Source organism: Physeter macrocephalus, chromosome 1, assembly GCF_002837175.3.
Source record: "Physeter macrocephalus isolate SW-GA chromosome 1, ASM283717v5, whole genome shotgun sequence".
NCBI classification, from domain to species: Eukaryota; Metazoa; Chordata; class Mammalia; order Artiodactyla; family Physeteridae; genus Physeter; species Physeter macrocephalus.
This window is the reverse complement of record NC_041214.2, coordinates 132,085,603-132,103,700: the sequence shown is the minus strand read 5'-3', so window position 1 is coordinate 132,103,700 and position 18,098 is coordinate 132,085,603. Positions and strand designations below refer to the sequence as shown.

At 37.0% G+C, this 18,098-nt stretch overlaps 1 protein-coding gene across 3 annotated transcripts in view; it reads right to left on the bottom strand.

Annotated features, from left to right (window-relative positions):
* Positions 1-17,325, bottom strand: part of LOC102993447 (ATP-binding cassette sub-family C member 2-like) — a 77,878-nt gene extending 60,553 nt beyond the window's left edge. For all 3 annotated transcript variants that reach the window (XM_028494319.1, XM_028494320.1, XM_028494318.1), the window contains exons 1-2: positions 17,112-17,325; positions 11,908-11,969 (exon numbers count right to left, since the gene is read on the bottom strand). In XM_028494319.1, the coding sequence (XP_028350120.1) occupies positions 11,908-11,969; positions 17,112-17,183 (134 nt within the window). In that variant the 5' untranslated portion in view covers positions 17,184-17,325. The remainder of the gene's footprint in view (positions 1-11,907; positions 11,970-17,111) is intronic.
* Between the last annotated feature and the right edge of the window lie 773 nt (positions 17,326-18,098).

Here is an 18,098-nt window from a genome sequence, read left to right as displayed (position 1 = left end):
CTGCATCGGCAGGCGGACTCTCAACCACTGCGCCACCAGGGAAGCCCCCTAAATAACTTCTTGGTCTCAGAATTAAATTTCCTGAACGAGAAGCATTATTCTTCTTACTGTAGATACATCTATCAATTAGACTGTTTCCTGTTTCATAAAATCAAACAACTAAATGACTATCACCAGGTACTATATTAATATGGAACTACTAAAAATATTTCCAGGAAATACTGTAAATAATCTGTGATCAAGGCGTGGTAAAGACTATAAATCTATATTCATGATATCAGATATAAATACTCATTTTTTTGTTTGACTGACATTAGAATAAAATCCCAATAAATGGGAAAAAAGAGTAAGCACCATGATCAACAAGAAACAAATTTCTTCTACTAGTAAATTAATGAAAGTATTATTTTGATATATTTATTATACATGAGACATGATCATATAAATTCATAAAATTCTGATGACTCAATTCTTCCCCAATGTGGGAATTGTAAGCTTATTCAGCTACTCTAGAATGAGTGTTTCTTGGAAAAGCATAGCTTTGGATAAGTCCATTTACTCAGTAATCCATTCAGGAATTGTATTTCGTTCTATGTGCCAGGCTCTGTGCTAGGAGCTAAGGACACAAAAATTGAATAAGTTCCTGGAGGAACTTATAGTCTACTCAGGGAGAAAGACATGTCAACTGACTCATTTCAATGCAATGTTGAAATTTCTGTTTTGCAGGTGTGATCAAGCTAGTATGTTATAAAAAGTGTGTGACAAAATTAGGGAGACAATTCTCTACCCCACAGCCAAGGACTTAACAATTCTTTAGTACCCCACAGACTGCACATTTGGGAAGAATACAGAGACACTGAATTGCTATCGTCTATAACTATTTTCAGAAAGAGTGACCACAGTGAGATTCTCTAATGAGTTTCCTGAGCAGTAGTCAGTCACTGGCAAATGGAAATCAGAACATGACTAAGAATGGCTGGGGATCACTTGCTACTCCTCTCATTTTGAATTTGAACCTAATTCCCCTCCCTTTGGATCTGAGCTGAATTAAGGAATTGCTTGACCAAAATAATATGGCCCAAGTGACATTCTGGGACTTCCAAATCTAGGTCGTAAAACGACTTGCCTAAACTTCTTGGAATGTTTACTCTGGGAACGTCCAGCTGCTATGTAAGAAGATCAACTAACCAGAGACCTCAATGCTTAAGCTAACCATTCAGAGAAGCTGTGGAGAGAGAGAAAAAGAGGGAAAGAGAGATGACGATTTCTAGCCATCTTAGCCCAGGCATCAGGCATATAAGTTTAGAAGCCATCTTCACATTCTGGTACCAGCAGATGCAGAAAAGAATCAAGGTATCACTCAGCCAACAGCCAGGTCCAAGTTCCCAGATGTATGTCTCTACTGGAGCTGCTACAACTATCTCAACCCTTCATGTCTGTGGGAGGAGCGGACAGTTAATCCAGGAGACATTTGGCTTATATGTCTATAGACAAGGGAATCAAATAGAGACTCTGGGGTAAAAACAACAGAAACAGTTTTCTGACAGCAATAAAACAGCTTCTGCCCTTGGATTCCTTAACACTATTCTCTTTCGGTTCTCCTCTCTCTGTTTCAGCCACTCTTTCTCACTATCTTTTGATGGATTTCCCTGTCTTCACCACCTGTACACACTGAAAAAGCTTATGATTTTTTGTGTGGACATCTTTACTTCCCTTCACTGTTAACTAAGGTGAGCTCATCCAGAACAGTAGCTTGATATACCCAGTCTAATTTGGAACAGTTCCCAAATTTATCACTCTAGCCTATATCTTTCCTAACTCCAAACTCCTGTAGACGATAGCTCATTCAAACTTTTTACCTAAATGTTTGTCAGGGATCCCCATGACCACTCCCTCATTAAATGATTCATAAGAACAACTTTTAGGACTCAGCATATAGTCATATCCACGACTATTAATTTTTATGGTGAAAGGATGCAAAACAAAATTAACAACGAGAAGAGGTGAATGGGGTGAAGTCTATGGGAAAACAGGTACAAGCTTCAAAAAGTCCTCTCTCAGTAGAGTCACAGAGAACACTCTTAATTCTCCCAGCAGCTAGTAGTGGCAAATATGTGAAATGTTGTCCACCAGGGAAGCCCTTTAAAGACTCAGCATCCAGGGCACCCTCTTCCTAACACACGCCCAAATTCCAGACTCCCAGAAGGAAAGCACGTATTCAGCATGGACCATGTTGACTGTATAAACAGTCTGGACATACTGAACCATTCCTATCAGTTAAGATAGCGGGAACCCTCCTGAAATTCAAGTTCCAACTGCCAGCCAAAGGCCAGCCCTATAAACAGGCCTTCCAAAGGACAGCAGTCAGGTCTGCTATTTTAATTCTTTTCTGCAGAACGGCTAATACATATTTCAAATTTAGCAAATTCCACTCCCTACTTGACTCTTTCCTGAGCCTTCCATACCTCAGTAAATGGTAACTCATTTACCTTGTGATTTAACAAAACCTCGGAAGCCATCCTTGACTCCTTTCTTCCTCTCTCAACCTACGTTCAATCTATCAGTGCATTATGTTGACTCTACCTTTAAAATAAAGCCAGAAGCTGACCACTTATCACCTTCGTTGCTACAACCTAGTTGAAGCCATCATTGACTTTTGCCTGGATTATCTTAGCTGTTTCTTCTTCCACAGTTGCTCTGCTCTATTCTCTGTGCAGCAGCTAGAGTGATTCCTGTAAAACTGAAGTCTAATCATATCATTCTACGCTCAAAATCTTTCAAATGTTTCCCTTCTAATATATCATGTTCCACGAGGCCCTTCAAAATCTTTTCCAGCCCCCAAATCTTTCTGACCTCAGTCTTATCACTTTCCTTTTCTGACCTCTCAGCTTCCCTGCTCCAGCCTCACTTGCCTTCTAAGGGTCCTCAAAGACACCAAGCACGCTGCTGCCTCATGGCTTTAGACCTACTTGTGCTTCCTATTTGCAACAGATATGGTCTCGGCTTCCTCCCTAACTTCCTTCAGAACTTTGTTCAAATTTCACCTCATAACAAATGTCCTCCCTAATCACCTCACAGAAAAAAACAACTTCCAGTCCCCCAGACTGGTATTCCCTACCCTATTGCCTTGCTGCACTTTGCTTTCCTTAGCACTGATTATTTCTTAATATAATTTATAATTATTCATTTGTTTATTATTTATCTCTCCCTTCTAAGTGTCATCGGAGCAGGGACTTTTTGATTTTTGCTCTATCCCCATGGTCTACTTAGAACAGTTTGGCATGTAGTAGGTGCTTAATAAATATTGGATAAATATGTGCCAGAATATTATTTGGGATCCAGGCAACTCAGGATTGATTCTATTTTCATGAATTAAATTGTTCTTAAAAACTCCAACTTGAAAACTTATTCAAAACAAAAAATATAATTATTAGCTCATAAAAAAATGTTTCCTTGTGTTTCCTTCATATGACAGGCAGAGGTAAAGAAATGTCCCCTTGAAAAAGGTAGCGTATAGTCAAGGACTCAATTTTAATGTCTGCCCATGAATTCTTGTATATAGATACTATAGAAATATTATAGAAATTCTTTAATTTTTTTCTCTCTATGTGTACACATAAATATATACACATACATATATATTTATATATATTTATACATTATTACCTTGGCTGATAAATTTCATTTCCCAAAAGTCCACAGCTAAGAAAAATAGCAGAGGTATGTGTCCTTTCATTTTCTAAACATATACTCAAGCCAGATTTCCTAGATTTGAATTGTAACTCTGGCATTTTCTAGCTGTATGGTCTTAGGCAAAGCACTAGAATTTCTTTGTTTCTGCATTGTGATGGTACAATATTACTTCCTACATCATAGGATTGTTGTAAAGATTAAATAAGATAATTAATATAAAGATTTTAGAACAGTGCTTAGTACATGGTAGGTTTCAGTAATTACTCACTATAGTATCATAATTCACATTCATATCACAGGCAAACGTAATAGACTGCCTGTATTCTAAATAAAATTTGTAATTGGGACCTATCTCACTCTTTTTTAGTGAATGATTTGCTTATCATTTTCCTGTGGGAAGAAGAAAAAACAAGACTTCAACTTACTTCATTATGAGTGGGCTAGTGAAGGACAAAACATCAGCAAACACTTTGAATAAAGCAACTTGAATCAGGACAAACTTAAAGGTGTTCCACAATGCACAGAGTAGAGATGGTTTCCTGGTATGTGGCTCTTTATGAAAAGATGACTACATAATTAAAGAAAATAAAAACAATGTGAAAAGCGAACAGAACTAATACATAAAATATATATAAACTAACCATAAAATTGTATTGTACTCCAAAGATAGTAAAGCCCCCAAAAAAGAATAAATTCAGCTAAACTTGAAAATATGGCCCATATCATTGGTATGGTATGTTCCAAACCACACGGTATTATTTATACCACATGGCATAAGTGGAAAAATATTTTATTTTATCATTTTTGTGAGTTTTGAAACTGTTTAAATAATACAGTTTTTATCTTCAAATTATATTTTCTTTTTGAGAAGTCTAAAGACTATATATATATATTCGTGTGTGTGTGTGTGTGTGTGTGTGTGTGTGTGTGTGTGTGTATCATGCTACATGTGGAGAACCTATCCCTGCCTCACAAGCTTTGGCCTTGGCCACTATATGACTTACTTTGACCAACAGACATGATTCTCTGAGATATGCAGACCATCTTTGCCATGATGGATGAGGAAAGATATTGGTGAGATGCCAAAAATTATATACATATCAACACATTTGCTCCTGAGCTTTGAAGGGAAGAGATGCTTAATCATTTGATGACAGAAATTAGCTGCAATAACAACCAATTATACTTATAGAAATGGCTTGTTATTTCACATATTTAAGGGAGTTTCTATATTGATACCTCATATTTGGAACAAACTTTATTAGTTTTTAAATTAAGTACTAAGAATTTAATAATTAATTACCTTTACTTTTTGCCTCTCTTGATTCTTTAAAACTTCCTTCCTCCATTGTTTTTCAAAGATGGGACACACAATATAGGAGGAATCACTTTCATTTAGTTCAAAAAGATCCTCTCTTTCCAAAGGTTTTTTATAGCCTAAAATAATTATTCTAAAAATGAAAGAGCAAGGTAAACAATTCAGCAAAACCAACAATGAAGTTAAAACTAATTTTGCACACATTTGCTTGACTTCTTGATTTATAAATTATTTTACTGATCAGGTTGGAATGACTAGAGAGTGTGTTTGAAAAATCATACAACTCTATCCTGGAGTTCAATAATGTATAATAATCCTTTGTAGCTTTTAACAGGGCTGTTTAGATATCCAATTACTCCGTGAAACACTAACTTCATTTACTCATTTCATACTGGAGACACCCACCTACCCTACCTCCCTTACTGAAATTTAAATAGCTAACTTTCACAGTAAGGTATTCACGCCAAAACCCATATTTTCTTTTTAGGCTTGTATCAGAAGAGAAATGGATCCATCCTCTGCTGGGACTATATATACCCTTTGACACTTGACTTTACAGAATCTCCAAGTGGAGTAGCTGTATCTGCCCCACAAACTTAGGCCTTGGCCATATGACTTACTTCGATCCATAGCATATGAGTCAATGTCACAGAGCCATTTTGGAGCTGATGCCTTAAGAAGTACGGCAAGATACTGCCAGCCTCTTAGTACTTCCACATTCCTCCATTCAAAAAGCTTGCCCCAGAGTACATGGTGAATAATTATGCAAAAACAGTGGGTCTAAACTGAGATTTTCCCAGGCAAACAAAGGTGCATGGTCTAGTTATACCACGAATGTTATTGTGGCAGACAATGATTTATATTTACCTTACACCCATCCCTTCTGCCTCATCTCTTCCTACTAACTGGAATTTGATATTTATTCATTTGAAAATCTCTTGAACTCAGAGTAAGTCCTTATTCCAGCCACAGAGTTATGATCTATTATTGGCCTAAATCAGTCCTGGTAATCTCATTACTTTTTTGCTTAGCGTTAAATAATATAACTCAGTTATGGCTAAGAAAATCTAAACAAAAGTCTACTGAGGAGAACTTTCTTTTTCAAAAGAAGACAAAAAACAGGGAGTTCCCTGGTGGCCTAGTGGTTAGGAGTCCACGGTCTCACTGCCGTGACCCGGGTTCAATCCCTGGTGGGGCAACTGAGATCCCGCAAGCTGGGCTGCGCAGCCAAAAAAAAAAAAAAAAAGACACAAAACTTCAAAAGGAGAAAATGCTTGCCTTCCTTTTCCTGCACCTTCCTCCTTCCTCCCTGTACTGAAGACATAATGGTCTGAGATGGAGAAGCCATCTTTGCCACCATGGGTGAAAAGCCAAATCCTAGAAATGGAGGGTGGAAAGAGAGAAAAAGCCTGGGTCCTTGATAACATTTCTGAGGTAGTTCACCAGCCTATTCCCAGCTGGTGAACTACCCAATAACATAAGAAAATAAATACATATCTATTTAAGCTATTATTATTTGGTTATTCTGTTACCTGAAGCCAAACACACTGCTAAGTAATACAGTTCAGATATACTCAGTTTTGAGCTTGATGACATGACTCGTTCCATAAGAAATTAAACTACCATTTAAACCCAGGCCTTCTGACCCTATAGCTTCAGTTTTTTTCCATTACAAAGTATATTAGTCCAAGAGACCATAACAAAGTATTACACTACTCCAAATTGGAACTGCTTTCATTGTCATTGTTACTGAACAATCTGAATTGATTGACCCTCGGATGGATTTAAACCCTGTGGTAACCAGTCTCCACTGGATTCAATTTTACTTTTATTACACTGTCTAATATCATATTACAATTCATATTTAACAAAAAGGCTTAAATGTACTAAGAAAGGACCTTCCGTAATCATGTTTCTGTTGGCTCAATACGCTGGACAATTTCCTTCAGTGCACTTTTAAAAACATATTAAGCAATAAACTACTTTTATGTCATATTAAGTCCTTCTATTCTGTTCCACAAAATAAATATTCATTTTCAAAATAAGATTGCATTGATTTTCACAAAAGCATTTTTAATAACATTTACTGCTTCAGCATTTTGAGTTAGAACTGTGCAAAACTCAGCGGTTTTGGTTCACTGGGATAAGTGACCCCTGGCTCTCATGCTGAGTCTCCAAATAATGCAGCATCTAAAAGTGACACTTAAGCTGAATTGATTGTGGTGTATTTGGGCTCGGCTGTGACTTCCCTTTTGCCAGTTGTGTGCTTCTTCCACCTCTTTTGCTCTCTTCTGGTCTAACTTTTACACATAAGCGTCTAGGAAAAGAGGAAGTGGTGTTTTTCTTTAAATCAATTGATGAAGCAGCTTTGGGGAAGCAACTAGGACCAATAGTTGACCCTCCCAATGAGTGAAATGTAGCATGCACCAGGTCCCACCAACTTGTGGACTTTAGTCCTAAAGCAATAATAAAGGTACATACATTCACCTTGTGTTTTTTAGGTTGATATTTCTTTTCAAAGGACATTCACTTAAACTACTTTGATACTCACAACTCTCTACAGCATGCAGAGCAATATTAATTTCCCATTTTTACAGGTGGTTAAACAGCAGGAACTCTAGGGACTGGCCACAGGTTTTTAAATGTGATATACACCAGTGCTAACTTAACCAAAGGCAAACAGTGTCATTAAGTGTAATATTTCTACTCTGCATTCAATTTTGTTACATTAGAGAGAATTTTGAGCGTATTTAACATTAACAAGTGTGCATAAGTATCTCATCCAACTGATGTTAAAGGTAGTAAACAAGTGGCAGTTGGGTAGGAGGATGAGATGAAAAGTAAATTTTGTAGATGAGTGATAATTGAATACTTGGAAAGTATAGATATACAGTAGCATCATCATTTTCATTATTGCTAATTACATTTTTAAACATTTCTGGAAAGGGGTGATTGTGTAATGGGAAAAGGCAAGACAGTCTGTACAAAAATCGTAGGATAGGACAAAGTTAGGAAATGTACAGGTTTTATTAATATGTGAGCAAAAGGTAGGACAGATTGAATAGTGTATCCCTGGTTAAAATTATAATTCAACTGTGACCTATAAGAACTTTAACTATATTTTTCCATGTATGTCAAGGGGATTATTCTATGACCATGATTATTATACACTGATGGCAGATTATATTTGCTAATAAAGCCTTCATAATTACTTGATCATCAGCATGATCTAGACAGCTACTGCCTTAGGGATTAAGGCTCATAAGCATATAATTTGCTAATTGTTTGTATCATCTGAGTACGTTTTAATTGAATTATTCATATAATTATGGGAGCTTGAATTTGGCCTAGGAAATAATTTCTGACTTCATTCTGTAACTCAAAGAACAGATCTGAGAACACAATTAACCACTGTCTTCAAAGAGACATTCTCTTAAACAATAGCTATGCTTCAGCTGCAATTGTTTGATCACGAGATAAGAAACCATATTAGATTAACCCCAATGATAGTTTCAGATAATGGCATGCCATGAAAATATCTCCTATCTAGTGCTGAGATGTTAAATTTAAACAGAAAATAAATGCGATATTCAAAAATTATAGCTTATTGCCTATTTGATCTAAGATATGGACTTCAAGCTATTGGGTTGCCATATTTTAAAATTTGCTATGTTTTATCTTGCTTATTACATTTAATTTCAGCTTTTTCCTTTAGGCCTCCTAAAATGGTGTTGGTAATATTTAATATAAATGCATATAGTTTTTAAAACGATATAAAAGTTTTAAAGTACATTTACTTAAAATTATTTGCGTCTTTCACATTCTGTGATAGTCTGTGACTTAAAAATGACACTCTGATAACTATGTATAAAATAGGTAACTAATGAGAACCAACTGTATAGCACAGGGAACTCTACTCAGTGCTCTGTGGTGACCTAAATGGGAAGGAAATCCAAAAAAGAGGGGATATATGTAAACGTATAGCTGATTCACTTTGCTATACATTAGAAGCTAATACAACATTGCAAAGCAGCTATACTCTAATAAAAATTAATTTAAAAAAGAAAGAAAAAACTTATTATAATGGTATATTTGAAAAGCAGGATACAAAATTGTGTATGGAATCTGACAAGGGCAATGTCAGTGATTTTCTTAAAAGGCAAAGCATGAAAATAAAATGGAAAGAAAAATCCACGCTCCCCCCACCAAAAAAATGACAGTCTGAAATTTTTAAAGCCAGTGTGGACATCACTCTTCCTCTCAATTCATGGATGAGACAGAACTCAGGTTTGGAAAACATATCTACACATACACAAATTTGAAAAATCAAAATCGTTAACTGTAAATAGCCCACATTTACATTTACATTTCTATTTAACCTTTATTTTTTTCTAGTGCATAACTTAATGTAGCATATTGGCGTAAAATTTTTGCCATCCTCTTTAAGTGATTCCTAGATTTGTATAACTTGGAATTCTTATCATAATTCAACCTCTTCTGCCCAATTATTTGCTCATCAAGTATATATCAGTTTTCTACTTCAACAGCTTTCATAAAAATCACCAGTCATCTTTACAATGGAGAATATACTCAGCTCTTATTTCAATTTACCCCTTTTCAGTATTTAGCCCTATTGGTCACTTTGTATTTCTCCTTTTTTGACAGTTTCCCTAGCTTGCAATCACATGCTTTCTTTGGTTTGTCTCTCATATTCTGAGTACTTAGCTTCCTTTGTAGATTCCCCCTCCTCTCACTGTTTAAATACTGAGAATTCCCAATGTACCGTTTGTTCATCCTATTCAATAGGCTCTCCTTCTGGATGATCTCAATCATGCTCATGGCTTCAACTACTGATCTACGGTCAGTGACCCTCAAATCCACATCCGTAGGTCTGAGAGCTACTTTTCCACAGATTTTTTTTTTTTTTTTTTTTTTTTTTGGTACGCGGGCCTCTCCCTGTTGTTGCCTCTCCCGTTGTGGAGCACAGGCTCCGGACCGGCAGGCTCAGCGGCCATGGCTCACAGGGGCCCAGCCGCTCCGCGGCATGTGGGATCCTCCCGGACCGGGGCACGAACCCGTGTCCCCTGCATCGGCAGGCGGACTCTCAACCACTGCACCACCAGGGAAGCCCTTCCATAGATATATTTTATGGGAATGAGTCAGGCACAGGAAACTGAAACTTCCCCAAACCGAACTCACAAAATTTTTAACAACACCTAATCCTCTCAGTTATCTGAGCCAGAAATTGAGATTTATTCAACACTTTTCCCAGTTCCTCAATTTCCTCAACCAACCAACCTTTCTCTTAAACAGCTCTTGAATCTGTTCCTTCCTCTTCATCATCTTTATCATTACTGCAGTTCAGATGGTAACCATAAATCTACCAGGATACCCAAAGAGCCTTTTAACCTCTCTCTCTGTCTCCATTTTCATCTCCTACATATCATATCCACAGAATTGCAACGGTGATTTTTCTGAAGTGCAAATAGTATGTCACTCTCTATTTAAAATCCTTCCCTGGCTTCCCACTATCTTCAGCATGTCCTAGAGAACTCTTTCTGATCTGTCCTTCCAGCTTGATCGCTTGCCACACCAACACTCTGCAATGTGGAAGGGTCAGTTCTCCTCTGCCTCTGTGGTTTGCATATGGTATTTGCTCAACTTGGAACGCCATGTGGCTCACCCCTACACCTTTTAAATGTTGGGTTAAAGCATTAATCACTTCTGAAATATTCCCAAACTGTGCAAACTCGGTTAGATGACACCTGAAAATTGTTTCTCCATCATGTTTATACTGCCTTTTGCCTTTTTGGGTAATTGATACTGTACTTAATCTTTCTAATTCTACTATGAATTCCTGGAAGACAGGATCTAGGTCACTTATGTCTGCATTTTTAAAAGTCAGCATAATGTAGGGTATCTATTATACAACCAAACTTTTCTTTTTTTTTTTTTTTTACACTATTCGACTACTCTTGAGAACATATTTGTAGATAAAATTGGGCAATTTTGTTTCTACCAACTAAAGATCAAGAAGCATTAAGATGATAAACTTAGTTTCACATTATCATAAAATTTCTGTGGGGAAAATAAATACATTTCTAAAGAAAGCTTCTGAATTTATAAAATTAGAAAAAAATTGACTCTTCTCATTTAATATGATGTAATTCTTGTGTTAAAGCCTTCATCACACATTATAGATGAATCACTCTATGAGAAGAATCACATCATATGTCTTACAAAAATGACTGTGTGTTTTAATAGTAGTATACATAAGTATATATGAGAGCATTTCCAGTAAAGAGTAGAATAATGAAACGAACAAACAAACAAAAATGTGAAACATGAACTCAAAAAAACTGACTTCTAACATCAGGTCAGTGTGCTCCTACATGGGTATCAATGGACAAGTTACTTCCTCTTCCTGAGCCTCAGATTTTCTCATCTGTTAAAGCCTATCTCATAGGACATAGGGGAGAATTAAATGAAATAAAATGTATAAAGTGGGTAACATGTTTGATGGATATATATATAATATATATATATAATATATATATGTATATATATAATATATATACATATATATACATATATATATTATATATGTATATATATATATATATACTTTTTTTTTTTGCCCTTCCCTAGTGCTAACAGGGATACAAATCCTAGAAAGGGGCAGCCTTATTACAGAAGTATTAGTAGTCTTATCTCTGGAACTATTTAGTATGTTACTATATGTGATTTTTTTGTAATAAATAATATGAGAAGAAAACCTTTACAAAGTTATTTTGTGAAAATATTCATGCTTAGATTAAAGGAATAACATGTAGTGTCATTTCTCTTGGAATCTTCCTCAGTGTGGTATACTACAGATAAATTAGTAAAATTCCTACCTGCTAAACCAGGAATAGGTCAGCTTACTGAAGAATGAAGCACTTTTCTCTGGACTGCATTTCTAAAAAACAAAACAAAACAAAACATATATATATATATATATATATATATATATAAAACAACTACTGTATGAAGAAAATGTCTTTATTTTACATTTGAGATATCTTTGTCAGAAAGTGGAAGAGTAGACATGAAATCATTTATGTTTCAGCTATGTTGATATCATAATCTTTAAGGAATACAATTAAGATATTCTTGGACAGTGGTTGCACTAAAAGAATTTTAAGATTTCTCCCAACATTACAACTGCTTACATAGCAAGAAACCATGTAGAAAAGGAAAATTATTTCTAAAATTCCCATTACTTCCTCTCTCTTTCTCTATATATACACACACACACATATATATATACATAGCTCCTTGAATTTATATGACTGTGTATATATGTATGCATATGCTTATGTATATGAATACATATATACACACATAATTTAGCTTACATATATGTATAAACTAAATTTAAAACATTTTAATTGCTAAATTAAAAACAGTTTTGGCTTTCTTCTGAAAAATAGAAAAATAATAGACAATAACAGGCATTTGGTTTACTAACTTCTGTATAAGTGTTTAATTACACAATTTGTATAAATGTATAAATATACACACAATTATATATTTATCACTATTGCATATTATTTGGGGAGGTTATAATATTTCCATAAAATTCTTCCCATTGACCTGGTGAGTTCAACCAAAAGAGGAGGGGTTTAAAAGGGAAGTTCTCAAAAGTCATAATTTTACATTTTTAAGGTCAGCATCAATCTGTGTCTTTTAAAGTTAAACTAAACACAATATTAAATTTCATTCTTAGAAATTGTCCCATATTTAATAATTTTTGCATTGATCCTCTCTAATCCAGTTCTGATTTCATATTCAAAAAGTGTTTACCACATTTTTTAAAATTCTGATTCTAGAAGTAATGAGTGAAACAGTGTTTCATCCTATACAGTAAAATGTCCCGACTATAGAGGAGAAAACATAATACTCCAAATCTGTTCTCTTAGTTTTAGCAAACGGTATACTCTAAATCTTTGAAGAAATATATATGTGTGTGTACACACACACACACACACACACACACACACACACACACACACACATAAACATATAGAGTTGACCCTTGAACAACATGAGTTTGAACTGCATGGATTTGAACATTTGGATTGCTTTCAATAGTAAGGACTACACAATCAGGGGTTGTTTGAATCTGTGGATGAGGAACTTTGGATGTGGAGGAACAGCATATATGAAAAGCCGACTGTAAGTTACATGTGAATTTTCGACTTCGATGAGGCTCGGCACCCTTAACCTCTGTGTTGTTCAAGGGTAAACTCTAATTTAGCAAATTGGTATCTATCCTTATATGACTGTTTCAAGAAGTAAATGCTGTGACAAACGTAAAACATTTATCACATGGTGGCACCAAATAACCACTCAAACATGTGAACTATAAAATTGTCATAACTCTTGTTACCAAACATAATATTTGGAAAATAAGTATCAATGCAGATATCAGTGGGGAAAATGTTCTGAAAACTCTCTGATTAACCTGGAAGTCACATTTTATTTTATAGGGAGTTGCTAATTTGATAACTGGCCACCAATGTGAAGATTGTATTCTCATCCAAAATACATATATTTCTGTGGCTGACTACAAACGGCTACAAATTCTTTGCAGCTTTTCCCATCAAGAGACAGACTCTATTTCCCACTCCTTGAATCTGGGCTGGCATTGCTTCTTGTTTTGATTATGAGAACGCAACAGGAGTGACATTAAGAGAACTCCAACTCTAAGCTTCAAGAGGCTTGCTATGCTTGGAACCCTGAGTGAACCACATGACTGAGACCCAGCTAACCTCCTGGAGGATGAGAGACCACATGGAGGAGAACCAAGGTTCTCATCTGGTCATCCTGGCCAACAGCTTGAAAACTGCCAGACATATGAGAAAATTGGTCTTACATTATCCAGCCACCAGCCAACTCTCCAGCTGATAGCACATGCCTGAGAGAGCTCAGCAGAGATCAGACAAGCTAACCCAAACCAGGACACGATCTAGCTGGTCCAGAGAATCATTAGCTAAATAAAAAAGGTTGTTGTTTTCAGGGCCAAAGTCTTACAAAGCTACTAGACAAGGTTACTTTAGCAGGTCAAGAACTGGGTATTTGATTTAATATTTGCTCTAGGCCCATTTTCCATGTGAAAGCATCTTATATGAGGCTCTTTGAGTCCTCTGGTAAATAGCCTCCTTAAATGTGTGCCAGGCATCTTATACTGAATTTATTACAGTGAATTCCAAGCATATTTACCACCCAGAAGAAATGACAGGCAGGTAAAATATCTGGTAAATGTAATTAAGCCTTACCAAGCACCAAGAATGTATAAATGACTTCTCAATAAATAATTACTGAATTTATAACATGGGTCTCACTGAGTTTCTTATTGATATATTGCTGCAAAGCAACATCTATGTTAAAAACCAGGATGTGACAATTCTGACAGTATCTTCCAATGTTCTAATTTACTCCCATCTTCTCCATTGGCCATTTTGCAATCCTTCTAATTCACCTATTCTCACTCTGACAGCACTTCCTCTGCAGATGTAACTGACACCAAATGATTTCTCATTTTTTTCATCTCCCCAGGTCCACTACAGGCCTTTGTTTTCTAAGTTATCTTATTATCTTTGTATTTATCTACCACTGGGCATATAGTAGGCATCCCATAAACACACCTTAATATTAATGACTTATGGGCAATTTTCATTTGAATGGTGGTCCTGTTATTTCTGAATTATGATGGAGGAGCAGAAAGTTTAGCCCACAGCATAGGTTGGGTCCAGGATTTAGTGAAATGTGTTGCTCTCAATCTTCTTTGGGTTCAACCTTGAGATGCGGCCTCCTGAGGATATGGTGTGATTGCTACAGTTAACAATACCTCATAACCCCTAACTTCAGGTGCTTTCCTTGTGGGTATTAAAGGAGGGTCCTGGGAATCTTGAAGGAAGTTATGGGAAAGTGTCTGTACAGGCTCACGAAGAAGGGAAAACATCTAGAAAGCAAAAAGAACTTATGTTTCTTAATCACTTATTCAGCACCAGATTCTGTACTAAGTATATTATTAAATATAACGTCTTTGTGGTGGGACTACTTTTGTCATCCCCATTTTATAGAAGAGAAAACTAAGGCCTAGAGTTTAAAAAAACTTGCCCAAAGTCCTCCAACTGAGAAGTATAAGACACTGGACTGGATCCAGTAAATTCATTCTATTTTCCAGTCATAATTCTACACCCTCAGCTCTACCTGTTATACACACTGTTGCTGTTTGCTGCTGCTTAGAAACACCTTTCTTCTTGTCCACTTCCTGGTACTTCACGTCTCCTGGCTACATCGTACTTGTGGTCCAATTCTCTGTAGGATTTATTGCCTTTGGTGATTCCTCTCCTCCATCCCAACCTCCAATGCTCAAATTCTTGTTCTGTGTTACCATAGTTTAAAGGCTCTTCAGATCTTCCCTCTCTGAATTTACCCTCACTCTTACCTGACTATCCAATCATTTGCCTACAGGTGCTTCTCTCCTGCTAGACTTAGTTTCTCTGGAGGACAGAAACTACGTTTGATCTACCTTTATATTTCCAGGGCCCAGCTCATAACATGTTTTAGATGAATGAATGAATGTTAATCACTGACAATAAAAATTTTTAGAGGTTTTCTATTCATGGGTCACTATGCCAGCCCTAGAAATTCAATCAGAAGGTCAGGTTCTTGGCTTATAGGTCAGGTTGGGATTTTTATCTGAGATCTATTATGTCAAAAATATAAAGTCTCAGCAATGAAATGTAATCATACAAGGTTTTCAACATGCTTTGAAGCCATCAATTTTTTTTTAAACTTGGCATCATAGAAGTAACAAATAGAAAATGAGTATTTTCAATCTTGCCTAAAAGGATTCTTGGTCCATAAAGCTATTGAGGTTGAGTAATAGTCAAGGAAATAAACACTGTTGGAATCTTAGAGGAAGAATCCACTAGAATTTGGGGTGAGGGAATTGTTTGAGTTTTATAATCCCACCCCACCTATTTGTAATTCACTGCCTTTGGCCACCTCTGGTTAGACTAATGATGTTAAACCAGTTTGCCTGATTAAGCCTGCCACGTCTAAAATTAAAAAAAAGGTATATAGTCCTGGTGGAGCGCTTGCACATTTTTAAGGGACTTATTCAATACCTATATTTTATAGATTTCAATATAATTTGCTTTACTTTTAAAGAAATTTATAGTTTCATATATAATCAGAAGAATAGCTGTCATATTCATTTGACACTTGGAGTTACTAACAAAAGCCAGGATTAGAAGAAGGTCTTCTGAAATCTGAATCTGAAATCTGAATCTGAAATCTTTTTTTTTTTTTCCTTTTTAGTACTACAGAACTACATGCGTTAAGGGCTAGTTCTAAGACCCGGTCTTGTGAGGTGATGAGAAGTAAAACAAAGAGAATTTTTATTAGGTAAATTGCTCCTGATACACAACTGCAGGGTTCATTTCCCTGTGCTACTGCCTTAGCACATGACTTCTATTGTGGAAGGAGCACGTGTTATGGGGGCCAGGGGGGAGGGTAGCAAGGCACAGTCAAATGTCTGCAGTTTTTGGATTTGCCCCAGGCCTCAGTGTCCCAATACCATGTCAGTTGACACACAGAGTTTATTTATCCCAGATTTCTCCTGTGGTTTTAACGGGCTCTATCACTAGTTTTAGAGTCCCATCCCAACCTCTCCTCCTTCAGCCAAAGTCAGTCCATTCATTCCTTTCTCAAATGTTTGCTTCTGTTTGCAAACAGGGGAGTCACTTAGACCTTCGAAGATGCTGCTTTCTCTCCTCCAGCAGCCACCTTGACTGAGATCGCGCTGGCTGAAGTTTCACACCATCCTGGGGTCTGATCTCAGCTCTCCCGACTGTGTGCGTGTCTGTGCGTGTGCGTGCGCGTCTGTCTGACTCTGTGCGGTCCCTGTGGGATTACGACAAAAACAGCGATCTAAGACACCAGTTCACGTTTCAGGGTCTGGACAATCAGCTCTCCTCGCTTTCCCTCGCCGCCAGATTGGCCAGAAAACCGTCCCGCCTCCCGCACCTCCACCGAGAAGCTTTACCTGCGCCTCGGGGCCCCGGGGGAGCCGCTGGTAAGAGCCGCTGACGTTCCACCTCCCCAAGCTGGAAAACATGGTCCGCGCGGGCTCCCGGCGACAGGAAGCGGATAGACGTCCGCGGCTGTCACCTCTCTGGGCTGGGGATGGTCAATTCGGCGCCTGGAAGGTGGGAGGACGCGAGCACTCGGCCCGGGAGTCAGCTGTCGCCCTACCCTCCACCAGCCCTTCCCGCGAGCGCCCTGGGCGGCGGCGGGGAACGGAGGGAGGAAAGGGAGGGGCGGAGTGGGAAGAAGTGGGGCCTTCTGCAGAGGCCAAAGATCTCTGCCTTTGGGGGAATTTGCACTTGACTCGGTAATTCTCACTTCTCAATTTCCAGGGTTGCTCTGTTAGAAAATGTGTCCCTTTTTAATAGAAGCAGAAAGCTCTTTCTTCCTTGGGATGACATTTAGGTGTTTGCAAACAGTGTTAACAGCTGTCCCCTACAGAAAACTGTTAAGGACAACAGGTGTCAGTAGAATTTTACAGAGTGAACTAAACTGCAAGGGCTTTAAAATTAGAAACTAATGAAATGCTTCCCTTAGTATTATAAAATAATAACAGGATAGGGAATCTAAATTTTACTTTTCAAATTAATCGTAAAGCTATGTAATAAATGGGAAAACTTCGTAGTATAGGATTAGCAAAGAACTAAATGAAATACATGACGTATAAAGGGGGATATGAAAATTAGAAGAATAGCATTTTGACTTTTAATAAATATTGATGGGTCATGAACCTTGTATAAATAAGTATCGGTGTATGCAACAAATCACTTTCCATGAGATGCGTCTAATGGTCTAATGAAATACTTTGTTTCAGTTCAGTAAGAAGGTGAAATAACAGACGAGGGAGTAATTTTAAGAATTCTGTATAATGAGGATAAGGCCATGTGATAATTTTACAAGGATGGGTATTGTGTTTGTATTATGTTTCAGGACCAAGGAACATTCT